This window comes from Betta splendens, chromosome 22 (assembly GCF_900634795.4).
Source record: "Betta splendens chromosome 22, fBetSpl5.4, whole genome shotgun sequence".
Classification (NCBI taxonomy): Eukaryota; Metazoa; Chordata; class Actinopteri; order Anabantiformes; family Osphronemidae; genus Betta; species Betta splendens.
In genome coordinates this window covers 870,918-887,917 of record NC_040900.2, presented here as the reverse complement: position 1 = coordinate 887,917, position 17,000 = coordinate 870,918, and the positions used below count along the sequence as shown (strand labels likewise).

At 53.3% G+C, this 17,000-nt stretch overlaps 1 protein-coding gene across 2 annotated transcripts in view; it reads left to right on the top strand.

The window, feature by feature from the left end:
* The window catches only part of akap6 (A kinase (PRKA) anchor protein 6), an 87,082-nt gene that overhangs the window by 52,144 nt on the left and 17,938 nt on the right, over positions 1 to 17,000 (top strand). For both annotated transcript variants that reach the window (XM_029137952.3, XM_029137950.3), the window contains exons 16-17: positions 3,388 to 3,534; positions 13,545 to 13,784. In XM_029137952.3, coding sequence (XP_028993785.1) covers positions 3,388 to 3,534; positions 13,545 to 13,784 — 387 coding nt within the window. The remainder of the gene's footprint in view (positions 1 to 3,387; positions 3,535 to 13,544; positions 13,785 to 17,000) is intronic.

Genomic DNA, 17,000 nt, shown 5'->3' with positions numbered 1-17,000 from the left:
AGGACGATGCCTCATTCTGCACGTTTGGACACAGGTTGAAGTGTGGCAGAAATGGCTGTCACCGCCGCTTCCTGCTCCTCCACAGCCGGAGCGACGGAGGAGAGAGAGGAGTGAAGGCGGAGGGAGGATGAGGAGGATGAAGAGGCGTCCTTATCACTTCCACCGAACTTTCGTTGGCGCGGCGACAGAATCGTTCCGTTACACAGCCTCCGACAAACTCCTCTCATTTGGCGGATAAGATGAATCTGTGGGAAAAAAACGAGTGTTCAGAATGCATTAAATGTTTTTCATGTATGACTGCATTTCTGCTGACATTTCAGCTCCGTGCTCATTAATATGGAGACCAAATTAAACTTCTGATTGCTTGTTGATTTTCTCCCCCATCTCCTCCTCCTCCTCTTTCCCTCTCATCTGCTTTGTCAAGCATTTGTTTCCCGTTTCTCTGTTTTAGGAAACACACTGTTGAATTTTGTGTATTTCCTTTTATTTTTGTTGATAGTAAGCTAACATTTATTCTTTTACTTGAATAAATCTAAGTAAATACGTCTGATGATCTGACGTTGGTTCTCTTTGGTCGCAGTTTGCAGGAAATCACATTTCCACTCAGCGTTTTGTGTTTTTGTGGACATGGGGCTTCAGTATGTATGATGAGATACACAAGGCGAAAGGTCAGAGGTCACGTGTTTTTTCCCGCTCCCCTGTAAACCCAGAGTGATGAGAGGAGGAGGATTATCTCCCATTACTGAGCTGCCTGTGTCACGTTTCTATTAATGACCAGTCTCAGCTTCACAGTGACTTTAGTGAGGGCCGTCCGCGGGTCAGGTCAGGTGTGTTTAAGCTGCTGTCGTAGTTGACATGGTTTGTGAGGGTTCTGTCCACCTGCTGTGGAACCTTGCTCTGCAGCTTTGCACGCGGTGGAAGTCGTGTCCACCGAGCTGCTGCATCAGTGCAGGCTGTGGGAGCGCTGCTGTCTGAGCGGTGACGTTGTGTTCGGTCAGGTCTGTTTCCTCGGTGGGGACGTCGTGGGAGCAGCTTCCTCTCTCCCCCGCTCTCCCCCGCTCTTCTTCCCCTTCTCTGCCTTTCAGGCCTCTGCATCTCAGTCCACCCTTGCATGGAGATTGACTGGAGGCATGAATACATCACAACTAGCCATCCATGCATCCCCCACCTCTCTCCCTCACCCCTTTCCCTCCTCCACCCTCCCATTTCTCCAGGATCCCTCTCTCAGCACTTATCTCAAAGTTCGGATCTCATGCATTTTAATCGGCGTGTCTATCTTCCGTTCTCCCCCTTCTTCTCTTTTTTCTTTGACTTTGGATCAGTGGCATCCTTCAAACAAGCAACAACAACAAAACAACCCCCTCTCCTCCTCCCCACCAGCTCCCTCTCCCCTGTTTAAATCAATATTTGCCATCAGCGAATAAATCGTATAATTTCCTGACTGTTAGACGAGTGCGGCGCCGACATATTTACCTTCCACTCGTCACTTTTCTGCTGTCGATCCTTGGTTCTTGCAGCGTGGCTATTAGCTAAGTGAAGGGGATGGATGGTCGTGAAGCGCGGAGCGATAGCATCTCCATCAGAATCGGCGACGTTGAAAAATGGCCACCGCCTCTTTGATGACAGCACAGCAAAAACACACACACACATGCAAACGGCCTCGCACACAGACAAGAGACATTTAAATATTCAAATGGGGCCAGGCGGTAATGATAAACGACAAGGGAAAACTAGAATCAAGTAGCTATCGATGCAGAAAATGAAAAGACGAGAAAAGAGAGGAGGAGGAGGGAAATTAGGTAAAAAAGATGGAGGCGTCGAAGGAGTTAGGGTAACAGCCGAAAAGAGGGAAGAAAGGCGATGGATGGAAAGTGATGGGGGGAAAGATGGATGCATTAGGCAAACACAGGCGGAGGGCTGAGGGAGTGTTACAGTAAATAAAATAAAGATGGAAAAGTGTAGAGCCACAAATTGGAAAGATGGAGGGAGCGCTGTAAGTGACTAGACAAGGGCAAAAGGACAAAAGGCACCCAAGAAATGTAGTGAGTCAAAACATCAAGAAGCACCGGTTGGAGCGAGGAAGTGCAGCCGGGGCCAAGAGGCGGGAAACAAAGACCGGCGACGGGTCCAGGGTTCAGCTCAAGGTCAACGGGACCGAACATGAGCGCGAGGATGCGCTGAAAATGTCAGACTGCTTCCTGTTTAACGTCCGACACAAACCAGGAGGAAAGATTCAGCAGCGGCTGCGTCGTTCGCTCCAGCTTCAGCTTCAGCTCCAGCTTCAGCTTCAGCTTCAGCTCCAGCTCCAGCTCCAGCTTCAGCTTCAGCTTCAGCTCCAGCTCCAGCTCCAGCTTCAGCTTCAGCTCCAGCTTCAGCTCCAGCTCCAGCTCCAGCAGTAGCAGCTCCAGCTTCAGCTCCAGCTCCAGCTTCAGCTCCAGCTCCAGCTTCAGCTCCAGCTCCAGCTCCAGCAGTAGCAGCTCCAGCTTCAGCTTCAGCTCCAGCTCCAGCTTCAGCTCCAGCTCCAGCTTCAGCTCCAGCTTCAGCTCCAGCTCCAGCTTCAGCTTCAGCTTCAGCTCCAGCTTCAGCTTCAGCTTCAGCTCCAGCTCCAGCTCCAGCTTCAGCTTCAGCTCCAGCTTCAGCTTCAGCTCCAGCTTCAGCTCCAGCTCCAGCTTCAGCTCCAGCTCCAGCAGTAGCAGCTCCAGCTTCAGCTTCAGCTCCAGCTCCAGCTTCAGCTCCAGCTCCAGCTTCAGCTCCAGCTTCAGCTCCAGCTCCAGCTTCAGCTTCAGCTTCAGCTCCAGCTTCAGCTTCAGCTTCAGCTCCAGCTCCAGCTCCAGCTTCAGCTTCAGCTCCAGCTTCAGCTCCAGCTTCAGCTCCAGCAGTAGCAGCTCCAGCTTCAGCTTCAGCTTCAGCTTCAGCTTCAGCTCCAGCTTCAGCTCCAGCAGTAGCAGCTCCAGCTTCAGCTTCAGCTCCAGCTCCAGCTTCAGCTCCAGCTCCAGCTCCAGCTTCAGCTTCAGCTCCAGCTCCAGCTTCAGCTTCAGCGGCCACTGCTTCATCATAAGAGGAGCTGGAGAGCACTGCAGCACCTCCACTTTAACACTGAACCAGAACCTCAACCTACATATGCTGCACCCAGTTAGCAAAGCAAAGACCTCCGTCCTGCAGTCAGAACCTCTAACAGGTCTAACAGGTTGACTCGGCTTTGACCCGTCCTGACCCGTCCTGACCCGTCCTTGACCAGGCTTTGACCCGGCTTTGATTCGTCCTTGACCAGGCTTTGACCTGTCCTGACCCGTCCTTGACCAGGCTTTGACCCGTCCTGACCCGTCCTTGACCAGGCTTTGACCCGGCTTTGATTCGTCTTTGACCAGTCCTGTCCTCTGTTTTCAGAGCAGCCACGCGGAGCTGATGACGATGGAGAGCAGGAGGTCCGGTCTGCTGGGCCGAGCTGCCTCGCTGAGGAGGAGCGGCGCCGAGCGGCCCACCGACCTGCACGGCAGACTGCACATGCTGACGCTCACGTGGAGGCAGCTGGAGGTAACGCACACGTGTCTGGGGCTCGCTCCCATGTTTCTGCTACGATGTGTGAGTGTCTAATTTTAGGCTAATCAGCTCTGATCTAATCCAGAACATGAAGATGATAATTAGTGTCGTCTCAATTAAGGAGCCCTGCTGCCACCGTGGCCTTTCACCGCTTAACTGTGGAGGAACGAATGAAGATCTGTCATGGTTACAGCGACCAGCTCACCGTGCCTTGCTCAAGGGCACTTTTATTGAAATAAATGTCCTGTTAACTGTCATGATTCATGTTATCTGTCACATCCGGTTTTATTTTGTTAAACTTCCTGTTAATCTCCGGTTCTCAGTATTCACACCTGTACGTAATCAGCAATCACGCTTCAGTATTTAACCTCCAGCTCTCACAGACACTAGCCGCCAGATTGTTAGTTCATGTACTCTTTCCAGCATTCTATTGTAGCCATTCGTGTTTTGACCGTGACCGCCTCGACCTTTGATTCTTGCCTGAACCCTGTTGATCCCGCAACCTGTGAAAGACCTGTGCCTGATAATCTGACCGTGAGTTTTTGCCTGATCCTTGTCTGTACTGTCGCCAAGTCTGCTCGTGTACCGAACCCTGCCTGGACCTTGATTCTGAGATTGCCTGCCCCTTTGTGTATTGCCTACTGGAACGTACTGTGTTTGACCTGGACTGCCTGACTCTGATTCACCGAATAAACCTGCACTTAATCACATCTGTGTTTCTGCGCCGTGCATGTGGGTCCGACACCTGCCCAAGCCTGACAGAACAATCTGGCCAGAAATGGACTCCGCCGGTGCAGAGAACCTCCGTGCTCAGCTCATGGCTCAGGAGCAGCGCGCAGCAGAGCAGGAGGAGAAAACCAACGCCGCTCTCCAGAGATTGGCCGAGTGTGTTTTGCGACAGGAGACGGCGATGGCAGGATTAACTGAGGCAATGAATCGCCTGACCCAGAGCTCGACGGGAGAGACGAGACCGACCCCGAGCGCCACTGCCGCGGCAGCGCCCCTGGCAGCAGCGGTTCCCATGGCCGTCGCTCCAGACGCCAGGTTAGGCGCCCCGCTACGGTTCTCTGGTGAGTCAGGAGACTGTCGAGCATTTCTCACACAGTGTGAGATTCATTTTGAACTGCATTCACCCGCGTTTCCCTCGGAGCGCGCTCGGGTGGCATACGCTATTTCGCACCTGACGGGGGACGCGGAAGCATGGGCGACAGCGGAGTGGCAAAACGGCTCTTCCTGCGTGTGCACCTTCGCCGCCTTCGCCACCGCATTGAAACAGATCTTCCAGGAAGTCACCCCGGGACGCGAAGCGGCTCAGCGGCTGGTTAATATTCGACAGGGCGGCAGACCGACGGCGAAGTACGCAATCGAGTTCCGCACGCTAGCCGCAGAAGCCGGCTGGGACGCCACCGCACTGGGTGATGTATTTATCCGCGGACTCTCTCGGCGAGTCAAGGACTGCTTGGCAGCGAGGGATTTGCCCAGCAGTTTGGACGCTCTGATCGCCCTGGCGATACAAATTGACCGCAGGCTGGGGAGCAACGAACGGGAGCACCACCGAGAGGAAAGCCTGCGGGAGAACCGTCGACTTCGCACCACGAGCCCCAGGAGGGGGCAGCGTGAGCCTGGCGGTCAGTCCGTTCCTCGGAACCCGGAAGTGGGACCGCAGCCAGAGGAACCGATGCAGATCGGCCGCGCACGGCTGTCAGAGGAGGAGAAGCGACGCCGACGCTCCCATGGACTGTGTTTGTATTGCGGTCAGGCCGGGCATCTTGCCCTGCGCTGTCCGCTAAAAGACATGGCTCATCGCTAGCACGGAGGGTAGCGGTGAGCCGAACAATTTTAGGTAGCGCCTCCGCACGGTCATTGCCTACGGTAACACTAGTCTCCAGTACCCGATCCGTCCAGCAGGCGGTCCTCATTGACTCCGGAGCTGATGCCAGTCTGATGGACGCCGGACTGGTGGAGCGACTGGGCATCGCGGCCATTCCCTTGGCGTCTCCCGTGGAAACGGCCGCGCTGGACGGACGACGGCTCTGGAGAGTCACGCATCGAACTGAACCGGTAATAATGACTTTTTCTGACACGCACACCGAGAAAATCACGTTTTTGGTCGTGGAGTCGTGCTACCACCCGGTGGTACTGGGCCACACGTGGTTGAGGCTACACAACCCCACACTGGATTGGCGCAAGGGGGAGGTGAGCCGATGGGATTCAGACTGTATGAACACTTGCTTTCAGCCCGCAGTCTCCCAACAGGCACCTGCAGGGGCGACGGCGACAATCGGTGAGGAGATCGAGCAGGCCGATCTGACGGGAGTCCCCGATTGCTACCACGACCTTCGCGCTGTGTTCAGCAAGGTCCGTGCGACCTCCCTTCCGCCCCACCGAAAGCATGACTGCGCGATCAACCTGCGCCCAGGGACCACGCCTCCCAAGGGGAGGTTGTATCAGCTTTCTCCCAAGGAAACCCGGGCCATGAAGGAATATCTGGACTCCGCGCTGGCCTCGGGTATCATTCGTCCCTCGTCCTCTCCTGCAGGCGCAGGTTTCTTCTTTGTGGGGAAGAAGGACGGTTCCCTGCGGCCCTGCATTGATTACCGGGGCCTCAATGACATCACGGTAAGAGACTCCTACCCTCTTCCCTTATTATCCTCCGCGTTCGAGTTGCTAGCAGGAGCTACGCACTTTACCAAGTTGGACCTCCGTAACGCCTACCACCTGGTTCGGATCCGAGAGGGGGACGAATGGAAGACGGCCTTCAATACCCCGAATGGACACTATGAGTACCTCGTCATGCCCTTTGGTCTGACCAACGCGCCAGCGGTCTTCCAGGCGTTTGTGAACGAGGTACTCGGTCCCATGATAAATGACTTTGTCTTTGTATACCTTGATGATATCCTGGTCTTTTCCCGCTCCGAGGAGGAGCACATTGCTCATGTCCGTCAGGTCCTCAGGAAATTACTCGAACACCGCTTATATGTTAAGGCAGAAAAATGTGAATTCCATGCAGACCAGGTCTCGTTTTTAGGATTTATCGTCAGCAGGGACAAGATTGAAATGGACCCAGCCAAGACCCAGGCAGTTCAGGAGTGGCCGGTCCCACAGAGCAGGAAGGAGGTGCAGCGCTTCCTTGGATTCGCCAACTTTTACAGAAAGTTCATCAGGAGGTTCAGCAGCATTGCCGCTCCATTGCACGCACTAACCTCATGTAAGACTGCTTTTCAGTGGACAGGCGAGGCAGAGGAGGCGTTTCAACGTTTGAAACGCAGTTTCATCACGGCACCCGTGCTGCGGATGCCCGACCCACAGCGGCAGTTCGTGGTGGAGGTCGACGCGTCCAACTCCGGAGTCGGGGCCGTGCTGTCCCAGAGGGATCCCACGGACGGTAGGATCCACCCGTGTGCCTTCATGTCCCGCAAGCTATCTCCCGCGGAGCGGAATTACGACATCGGGGACCGAGAACTGCTCGCGGTAAAGGTATCCCTAGAGGAGTGGAGACACTGGCTGGAGGGGGCAGACCAGCCTTTCCTAGTATATACAGATCATAAGAACCTTGAGTACCTGAGAACGGCGAAGCGGCTGAACTCACGCCAGGCCCGATGGGCACTGTTCTTCAGTCGCTTCAATTTTCACTTGTCGTACCGTCCTGGATCCAAGAATGTGAAACCTGACGTTCTGTCTCGTCTGCATGACGCGCAGCAGGAACCAGCAGAACCTGAGTCCATCCTACCGCCGGGATGTCTGGTGGGGGCAGTCACCTGGTCGGTGGAGCGTCGGGTACGGGAGGCCAACCGCGACCGTCCAGCCCCACGCGGCGCCCCGCCCAACCGGCTGTTCGTGCCACCTGACCTCAGGGGAGAGGTCATCCAGTGGGCTCACGCCTCACTAGTAAGTGGACACCCCGGGGTGGCTGGCACTCTGTTTAGGCTGGGGGAGAGGTTCTGGTGGCCGACGGTGAAAAAGGACGTCCAGGAATACGTCGCCGCATGCCCCACGTGTGCCATGGGCAAGGCGTCGCATCAGCGACCGGCCGGTCTGCTGCGTCCTCTGCCGGTGCCGCACCGTCCCTGGTCACACATAGCCCTGGATTTCGTCACCGGCCTACCACCCTCCCAGGGGAAGACAGTCGTCATGACGGTGGTAGACCGCTTCTCCAGGTTAGCCCACTTTATCTCCCTACCCAAGTTGCCGTCAGCCAAGGCTACGGCCCAAGCCATGCTCGAGCATGTTTTTAAACTCCACGGCTTCCCCTCAGACATTGTGTCGGACCGAGGGCCCCAGTTCGTCTCGCGATTTTGGCGAGAGTTCTGTTCTCTCCTAGGGGCTGAAGTTAGCTTATCGTCAGGGTACCACCCCGAGTCCAATGGACAGGCCGAACGGGCCAATCAGCAGTTGGAGGTAGGATTGCGGCTCCTCGCCTCCAGAAACCCGGGGTCATGGGCCAGCAAACTCGTGTGGGTGGAGTTCGCCCACAACACGCTGCCCTGCGCCTCCACCGGACTGACCCCGTTTCAGTGCGCCTATGGGTTCCAGCCGCCATTATTTCCGGCTTCGGAGGAGGAGGTCCGCGTCCCGTCGGCGCACGCCCTGGTCCAGCGTTGCCGTCGCACATGGTTGCAGGCACGGCGCACCATGCTGCGGGCACGGGACCAGTACAAGCGGGCGGCCGACCGTAAGCGGATACCGGGTCCGGAATACAAGGTGGGCGATCAGGTCTGGTTGTCCACCAGAGACCTCAGGTTGCAGGCCCAGACCCGTAAGTTGACTCCGAAATTCATTGGTCCATATACGATATCGCAAATTATTAATCCTGTTTCTGTGAGGCTCTCATTGCCCAGGACAATGAAGATCCACCCCACCTTCCACATCAGCCGCCTCAAACCCTACAGATCGTGCCCCATGGTTCCTCCTCATCAACCGCCTCCTCCTCCTCGGATCGTGGACGGAGGGCCTGTCTACACGGTTCGGGACCTCCGCGACTGCAGACGTCGGGGGCGGGGCTTCCAGTATCTGGTCGACTGGGAGGGCTACGGGCCGGACGAACGCTCTTGGGTGCCGGCCCGGGACATACTGGACAAGTCCCTCATTAGGGACTTTCACGCAGCACATCCTGAGGCCCCGTCCCCGGACGGGATGGGGCAACACAGCCACGGCTCTGCAGACGAGGAGGATTCCGGCGCTGGACCCTCCTCCTGATGTCCTCCCTCCACCCACCCTGCTTCATCACCCGGGCGAGGGGGGGAGATTCGAGCCCTCCTCCTGTTTCCTCCCTCCACCCGCCCTGGGCGGAGGGGCTCGTTGGCGCCGTGGAAGACGCCATAGGAGGGGGGGTACTGTCATGATTCATGTTATCTGTCACATCCGGTTTTATTTTGTTAAACTTCCTGTTAATCTCCGGTTCTCAGTATTCACACCTGTACGTAATCAGCAATCACGCTTCAGTATTTAACCTCCAGCTCTCACAGACACTAGCCGCCAGATTGTTAGTTCATGTACTCTTTCCAGCATTCTATTGTAGCCATTCGTGTTTTGACCGTGACCGCCTCGACCTTTGATTCTTGCCTGAACCCTGTTGATCCCGCAACCTGTGAAAGACCTGTGCCTGATAATCTGACCGTGAGTTTTTGCCTGATCCTTGTCTGTACTGTCGCCAAGTCTGCTCGTGTACCGAACCCTGCCTGGACCTTGATTCTGAGATTGCCTGCTCCTTTGTATATTGCCTACTGGAACGTACTGTGTTTGACCTGGACTGCCTGACTCTGATTCACCGAATAAACCTGCACTTAATCACATCTGTGTTTCTGCGCCGTGCATGTGGGTCCGACACCTGCCCAAGCCTGACATTAACGAATCAGCGGTGACAGGATCCAGTTGGGTCCGTGAGTGGAGCCTGGTTCGGTTTGAGTCTGGTGTTTAGTTTCATTACATAGCATGAAAATCCCATCAGGTTGTCGGGATGAAACCCGTACCTACTGTAACGTACTGTAGGTACGTTTCCAGCTTAGCTTAGCGTTAGCATTAGCATTAGCTTCAGCTTCCATCAGACCAGTCCAGTTTGTCTGTGTTCTCAGAGCTTAGACTGCGACGCCATCACGCTATGTTAGTTGCCAATGGGCACGTTGGCGGCGCTCGCCTTTACCCGGGTGTGAAGATTAATTCCAGGTCTGTGGTGGAGGTGACAGCTGGTGGCAGCTCGTCAGGAGGCTGAATGCGCCGAAGCGACTTTGTTCCTCCAACAAACAGACGCCGGTCTGTTGTCTCACACACAAACGCACACTTATTGGAAGTGTGTGTGTGGGAGCATTTACATATGTATCAATCTCGCTGAAGCAGATTTCATTTTGGAAATTAAACAGCAACAGATGAGTCTCTGTCTCGCTCACAGGACCCAGACTGTGATTAAACTTCCACTGCCGACAAGGAGACGTTGGGAGGCTGCTTCACGTTTCCATATTAGAGTGTGTGTTTCATCAGGGAACAGAGGGATTGTGGGTAGTGGCACCACCTCCTGTCGTGTCCGTCCCCTCCGGTGCCTCCTTGTCTCCTCCGGTGCCTCCTTGTCTCCTCTGGTGCTTCCTTGTCTCCTCTGGTGCTTCCTTGTCTCCTCCGGTGCTTCCTTGTCTCCTCCGGTGCCTCCTTGTCTCCTTCCTCGCCTCGCTCGTTTCCTCTGCTCGTTTTTTCCCCTCCACTTTAATGTGAACAGATTCTTAAGCTTGGTTTTTACTGTTCATCCGAAGCCTCTCCTCTGTTGTTCTCCGTCTTCTCCTCCCACCTCCCAACATGGCGTCTGAGTCGCATATTAACGGGCCTATCAGTGCTGGCGTCGGCATCTGCTGCTCTGACACAAATTGGGAATTAACTGGAATTGATGTCCTGTGCCTCGCCTCTGAACCGAACTGTCCTGGCCTTATGAAGAATTTATGACGGCGCTCGAGCACGGACACGCACGCATAGATGCACGCACACACACAGACACACACACACACACACACACAGACGCACGCACACACACACAGACGCACGCACGCACACACACACACACACACACACACACACACACACACACACACACACGTGCGCACACACACACACACAGACGCACGCACACACACACACACACACACAGACGCACGCACACACACACACACACACACACACGTGCGCACACACACACACACAGACGCACGCACGCACACACACACACACACACACACACAGACGCACGCACACACACACACAGACGCACACACACACAGACGCACGCACACACACACACACAGACGCACGCACGCACACACACACACACAGACGCACGCACACACACACACACATGCGCACACACACACGCGCACACACACACACAGACGCACGCACGCACACACACACAGACGCACGCACACACACACACACACACACACACACACACACACACACACACACACACACGTGCGCACACACACACACACACAGACGCACGCACACACACACACACACACACACAGACGCACGCACACACACACACAGACGCACACACACACAGACGCACGCACACACACACACACAGACGCACGCACACACACACACACACACACACACACATGCGCACACACACACACACGCGCACACACACACACACAGACGCACGCACACACACAGACGCACATGCGCACACACACACACACACACACACACACACACACACACACACACACACACACACACACACACACGCTGAGTGACCAAGAAAATAAAGAGGTTGTAAATGAGCTCTCATCTTTTCTATTGTGGAATTTGGCACCAATTTGTGGTTTTGCAGTTGTTCAAGGTCAGAGCCGTGTGTGATGCTGGTTCAGGGCGTCTGTACGAAGGCAAAGAGGAAATCTGACATCAAGTGCGTGTTTCTACTCATCTGTGAACCTGTTGGTCAAATGTGTCCTGAGCCGATGAAAAGGTCCTAACATGATGAACTGAGCTGAAAAACACAGCCAGCAGCTCCTCAGCTGCTGCTGCAGGTCATTAGTGGGGGAGGTTCTGCGGGTCAGAACCTCTGGTGTCGTGGTGACGGCTGCTGTAGTGGGTCTGTGAAACGGACACGTGAGCGCATGAATTCATGAATGATCTGTGTATCTGTGTATTTGTCCTTTTCCCACCAAGCCTCTAAAAGGCGGCGTCAGCGCTCAGACCTGCAGCAGAGCCAGAGCCTCTTAATTGACTGGACTCCGTCTGTGTTGCATTTGCTCTGCTCCTCGTTATCACTCCTATTGGCTCTTTCTTGTCATTTCGGTCTCCTCCATTTGCTCCTTTCACTCCCACGTCTCTGTTTCTGCCTTCTTCTTACCTGTCAGTTTTCGTTGTGGTTTTAGAGTCATCGTTAGTCACTTCTCAATCTTACACTAAAAAATTCAAACCAAATACAAATTTCTTGGCTGCATTGTAACAACAGACCCATCCAGAACCTCTTAGATGCAGTGGAAGCATGGACTCAAGAGGAAACCAGTCAGAGGATGCAAAACAAAACCACCCACAACACAAGGTTTAACAGGTAAAATGATTAGAGATGTGAAACAGATGATGGGACGACAGCCGATGACGTGTGCTGTTTGTTGTGAACATGTTCACCACAACCTCCTGCAGCGAGAAGAGAAAGGATGATATTTTGAGGAAGAAATGAGCGGTGGACGTCGCTCTCTCTCCTCTTCCCTTTCTTCCTGTTTGTCTCTGCTGAACTAACCACAGACTCATAATCGCCGTTGTCTCCTCTGAGCACAAAGCTAACTGCACATCAAGCCGGTCAGGGGGTCCTATTATCGCCCTCTTCTCCGTCTAATGGGCCGGTTTTACCTGCCACAGTTCAGCAAAGTAGTGTTTCCACTGGGGAGGGAGAGTCGCTGCCATACCAACCATTTAAAGCCTTTTGTAGAAACACATACATATGCAAATGAGCCACAGGGACCCATGCAGGGCTCGTTCACAATCAGATCTGGGCTCAAAGTTGCTCTTGTTATATCCGCTTGTTAAACTCGAAGCAAGAACTGCGAGATACCAACTTTGTGATGCTGTGGATTGTGGAACGGTACAGTGTGAACCGTGAATGGGACACGATGTGGTGAACACATGGTTCTGTAGAATCGACTGTTTGGGAAATGATCAGGAAAATGACATCTATCAAAGCCAGTAAGAGGGAATCTGTATCACTGCCTCATTCTGAACCACAGCTGAGCTTCCAGCAGCTCCTTGTGCGGTGAGAGCAGGAAAGTTACCACTGACCTGAATGAAAAGTCACTTAGAAACACACACCATGTTTGAAGCAGTAATCGCTCCTCATCCAAGTCTCTCGTTTGTGTTGTGCCCAAACAGTGTTTTGTTTCGTGTGAATATCAAGCTGTTAGAGGCTCCGAATTAGCAGCTGATCTGTCTGCACCTGCAAAAGCACCCGTTCCGTTCTTGAAGCTTTGTTCGTCGACAACAGCACCAACCTCATTAACACAATAACAACAGGCGCCGGCGTGATGACGGCTGCATTAGCAACAGCAGGCTAATTCCCAGCATTAGCAGCTTTGTTCAAAACGATCAGAGTGTGGACAAAATGTGTTCTCACACACTGAACTGAAAACGCTCATAAACCACTTGAAGAACTGCACTTCATCATTGCTAATATTAAACAGGACCTGCAGCACGAGCTCTGCTCCGAGGAGGCGACAGCGGTGATGGGTGTGAGGTGGTTTGACAGAGGCACAGGGCAGAGCTGGCTGTAGACCTGCACACACAGTCGTGCAGCCCAACACGCTCCCATGGAGCCGCCAGCCCCGTCTCCACGTCAGTCAGTGATTACTGGGTCTGTGGCAGCGGCGCTGAGTGCCGGCTCACGTCTCACGTCTGCAGCAGCTTGACACCGACCGTCCCCTCTATTGATCTGCCTTTCTGGGGAATATGATAAATGGCTGCGTCTGCTTTGCATGATGAAGCATCACTACAGCAACTCTGCTTTCTCCCTTCTCCTCCAGAACATCCTGTCTGAGCGCTCGGCTGTGGGCCCGTCCCAGCAGAACCGGTCGGCGAGCCTGGACGGGCTGCTGGTGCAAAGCCCTCGCCCAGCGCTCTCCCCGCTGACCTCCTCGCTGCTGGAGCAGCTGGAGGCTCGCATTAAAGAGCTGAAGGCATGGCTGCGAGACACCGAGCTGCTCATCTTCAACTCCTGCCTCAGACAAGACAAAGACGCCTCGGAGCAGCTCCACAGCTTCAAGGTAGGAAGAGCCGCGTGCTGGGATTGGGAAGTTTGGTTCCAGAGAGGAAGCCTTCATTAGGCCCAGAACTGCTACAGCTCAGCTCTCAGCGTGTGCCTTTCGCAGAACTTTACTTTTACCTCAGGAACTTTTGCTGCTATCGGGTTTGTGACAAAGCTTTGACCAATCAACTCTTCCCATCTTCAGAAAAACATGTTTGCTGTGCATGTGTTGTTGCTAAGTATAGTAATGCATCGTCTTAATGAGGCCAGATGAAAGCGGGGATGGATGTATAGAGGAAACAGCAGTTAGCCTTAAAAGCCACGGGACGCTAACAGGATATTAATCAGCCTGCATCACACAGCGAACAGCTAGCTGCGCTGATTAGCCTAGCCCCGCCGAGTGACTGACAAGCAGAAAAACAAGCTCTCACATTTATGTATGTATCACAGAAGTATGCAGATGCAGACACACAAGTGAATGCATAAAAGTATGAAGCAGAAACAGAGTGATGCATGTGGGCTCACATAGGACGGCGCTGGTTCTGCAGCTACACGTGTAGCATCCTCCCCTGCAGCAGCAGAGTCCTGTCCCATGAGTCAGAGCTGGGGTCAGGGTCGCGGCGAGGACTCTCTGTGGCCACAGGGGATGATTCTGTGTTTGTTACTGAGTCCACAGCTTCTCATTCATTTTATATATGGGGCCAAAACGCAGCTCCAGTGTGACCTCAGTAACACAGCAGCCTAAACACAGAACTACAGCCTGGTAAAACACAGCACAGCTGCTGCATTGCATTCAGTCTGAACAGGGTACCTAATAAAGTGGCCACACAGAGTTTTCTCACTTTGATGACGATGACGCTGCATCCAGAGGCTTTATCTGAAGAAAGCAAATGGCTCTCCTCGTGCTTTGGATCCTTGTCACAGCTCTCAGTGGGAAGCCATTGATTTCTGGCCCCGAGCTTCTGGAGAAATGAAGATTGGAAATATTGATAGGCGTCATTTGTGTGGAGAAAGAGAGAAGGAGCCGGCTCCATTTGAAGAGACGTCGGCTCCATTTTAGCCATCATTTGTCTGTTTTTGGCTTTTGGCTCGTAAATGGCTTCGATTTCTGCGCTGCAGCTTATTACTGTACAGCTGTATGAGAAAGCAACAGGGGTCGGCAAAGGTCACGGGGTGCACACACACAAACACGCAGCCAGAGTTTGTTGTGTTCAGAGCACTAGCCGGCGTTGTAAATGGAGCCCAGAACACACTGAGCCCTGGACCCAGGCACAGGACTCGCTGCAAACACGGGGGATCAGAAAGACAGGAGGGATCTGCAGCACGCGGATCTTTAACAGCCACATTCACAGGCGTCAGTCTTCCCTGATGGATGCTGTGACATTTCATCTGCAGTGAAGCGGCGTCGTGTACCTGCTGTATTTCACTGCTCCCTGTTTGAACTCGTTACTGACACACGCAGGGTTGAAGGTTGATCTCCGCTGCCTCCCCTCCGCCTCCTCTCCCTCCTCCTCCTCTTCCTCATGTCTGTAACCTTCTCTTACTGAATGAGCACTTTTTCCCAGCAGTCCCAGGGCATCCCATGAGGTTTTTTACTGTTTGTCGCCTGCTGATGTGACAGTGAACACGTCAAACCCTCCTGGTTACTGCAGTTAAAGTGATCACATGACTACTTTCTTACCGTTCTTACAACACTGGCTCTTAGTAGTTAATCGCTCTGGGTTTGAGACGAGCTCTTAACTTTACTCCAAAGGACCAGGTTCATTTAGACTTTGACAGTTGGTAAACTGTCTTCAGAAGCTTCACTAGGATCCAGGCCCACAAAGATTTAAGCATCAGCGTCTCCCACAGCTAACAGAAGGTGACAGCGAGTCTGTGATATCGATACCTGCTGCATCCACGGACGTTTTGTGCTTCTGCCCATCAGTGTGTGCTTCCCTCCGTCTCTGTGTCCGGGTTTCGGTTGGGTGTGTTTGCTGTGTGCTCCCCTGGGTGGTTTGAAGAGGTGTTTTCTCGTTAAGAGTTGCTCGTTAGGGGTTGAAGGCGAGCAAACAGGTGAGGGGTTTCCACGGTAACAGCAACAACAAACAGATCAGACTTTCATCTTCATCTGCTCGGAATTAGAAGAAAACACTCTGCGCTTTCATCTGCTAAAGGAGTGGAGACTGAGAGAGACTCAAAGCACAGAATAGAGATGGAAGAAAAGAAATGTGAGCAGAGCAGCAGAAGACAAGAGCTCCAGGAATGATGGGAAGTAAAGAAAGGCCACGAAATGAATGAAGAAACATTTTGATTTGAAAATAAAATGTGAAAATGATGAGATGCTGAGTTTATTTTTTTCATGCACCTGGTGACTAAAGCACTCAAAGAGACAAAATGAGCTTTAACTATATGTGGGTGGAGTTCAGGGAGTCCAACTAGCAACTCCTGGGCTGTACGGCTCCACCACCCGAACCACCGCCTCCGTGGGATGGAACAGTACAGTAAATGGCTCCATCACACGTTACGGTGTCCTGGAAGCAAGCTTTTTTCCATCAGGGTGATAGAGAGAAGCCTGTTGATCTGCAAGAGCAGCAGGAAAAGACAGAGATGAAACAAAAGATAGGAGCTGGGAGAGAGATGGAGATAGAGGAGACGGTCGTAAAGGGAAGGAGCAAGAGGACGGAAGGGAAGGAAGGGAGCTGTAGAGGACAGAAGAAGACGGATGAGGAGCAGCTGAAAAGACGGATACGTGGGGGACTGCAGGCAGACACGGGGAGATTGGCTTTTATTGATAGCAGCGTTTTAACGTCTTCGCTCGGCTGCATTAGTGGGAACAGTAAATGCTTTCACTTGCACAGACTTCATATATCCTCCATTTGTTTACTGCTGCTGAATATTTTAAGAGTAAAGCTTTCATCCTTAAAATGCCAGTGGGCAGAAGGACTTTGGCTAATAACTTACAATAAGCAGTGCAACCTGGTGATGTCACACGCATTCTGTGTTATGGGGCAGAGGCTGCTTGTCTGAACTGAGGCCTGCGCTCCGACCGGAGCCTCACTCCTGGATACGGTCCAGTCAGTGCAGGGTGGAGGCGGTGCGTCTAGACCATGCAGAGGTAGCAGCTACGCTATCGCATGCTGTGTGTACCGCGTTACAGCCTCGTAGGGTCGCTACGCTATTATGAAGCTCGCGGGGCTCGACTGACCTCTGACCTTTACCATGAGTCACCTAGAAGTCCTGAAACAAAAGCACA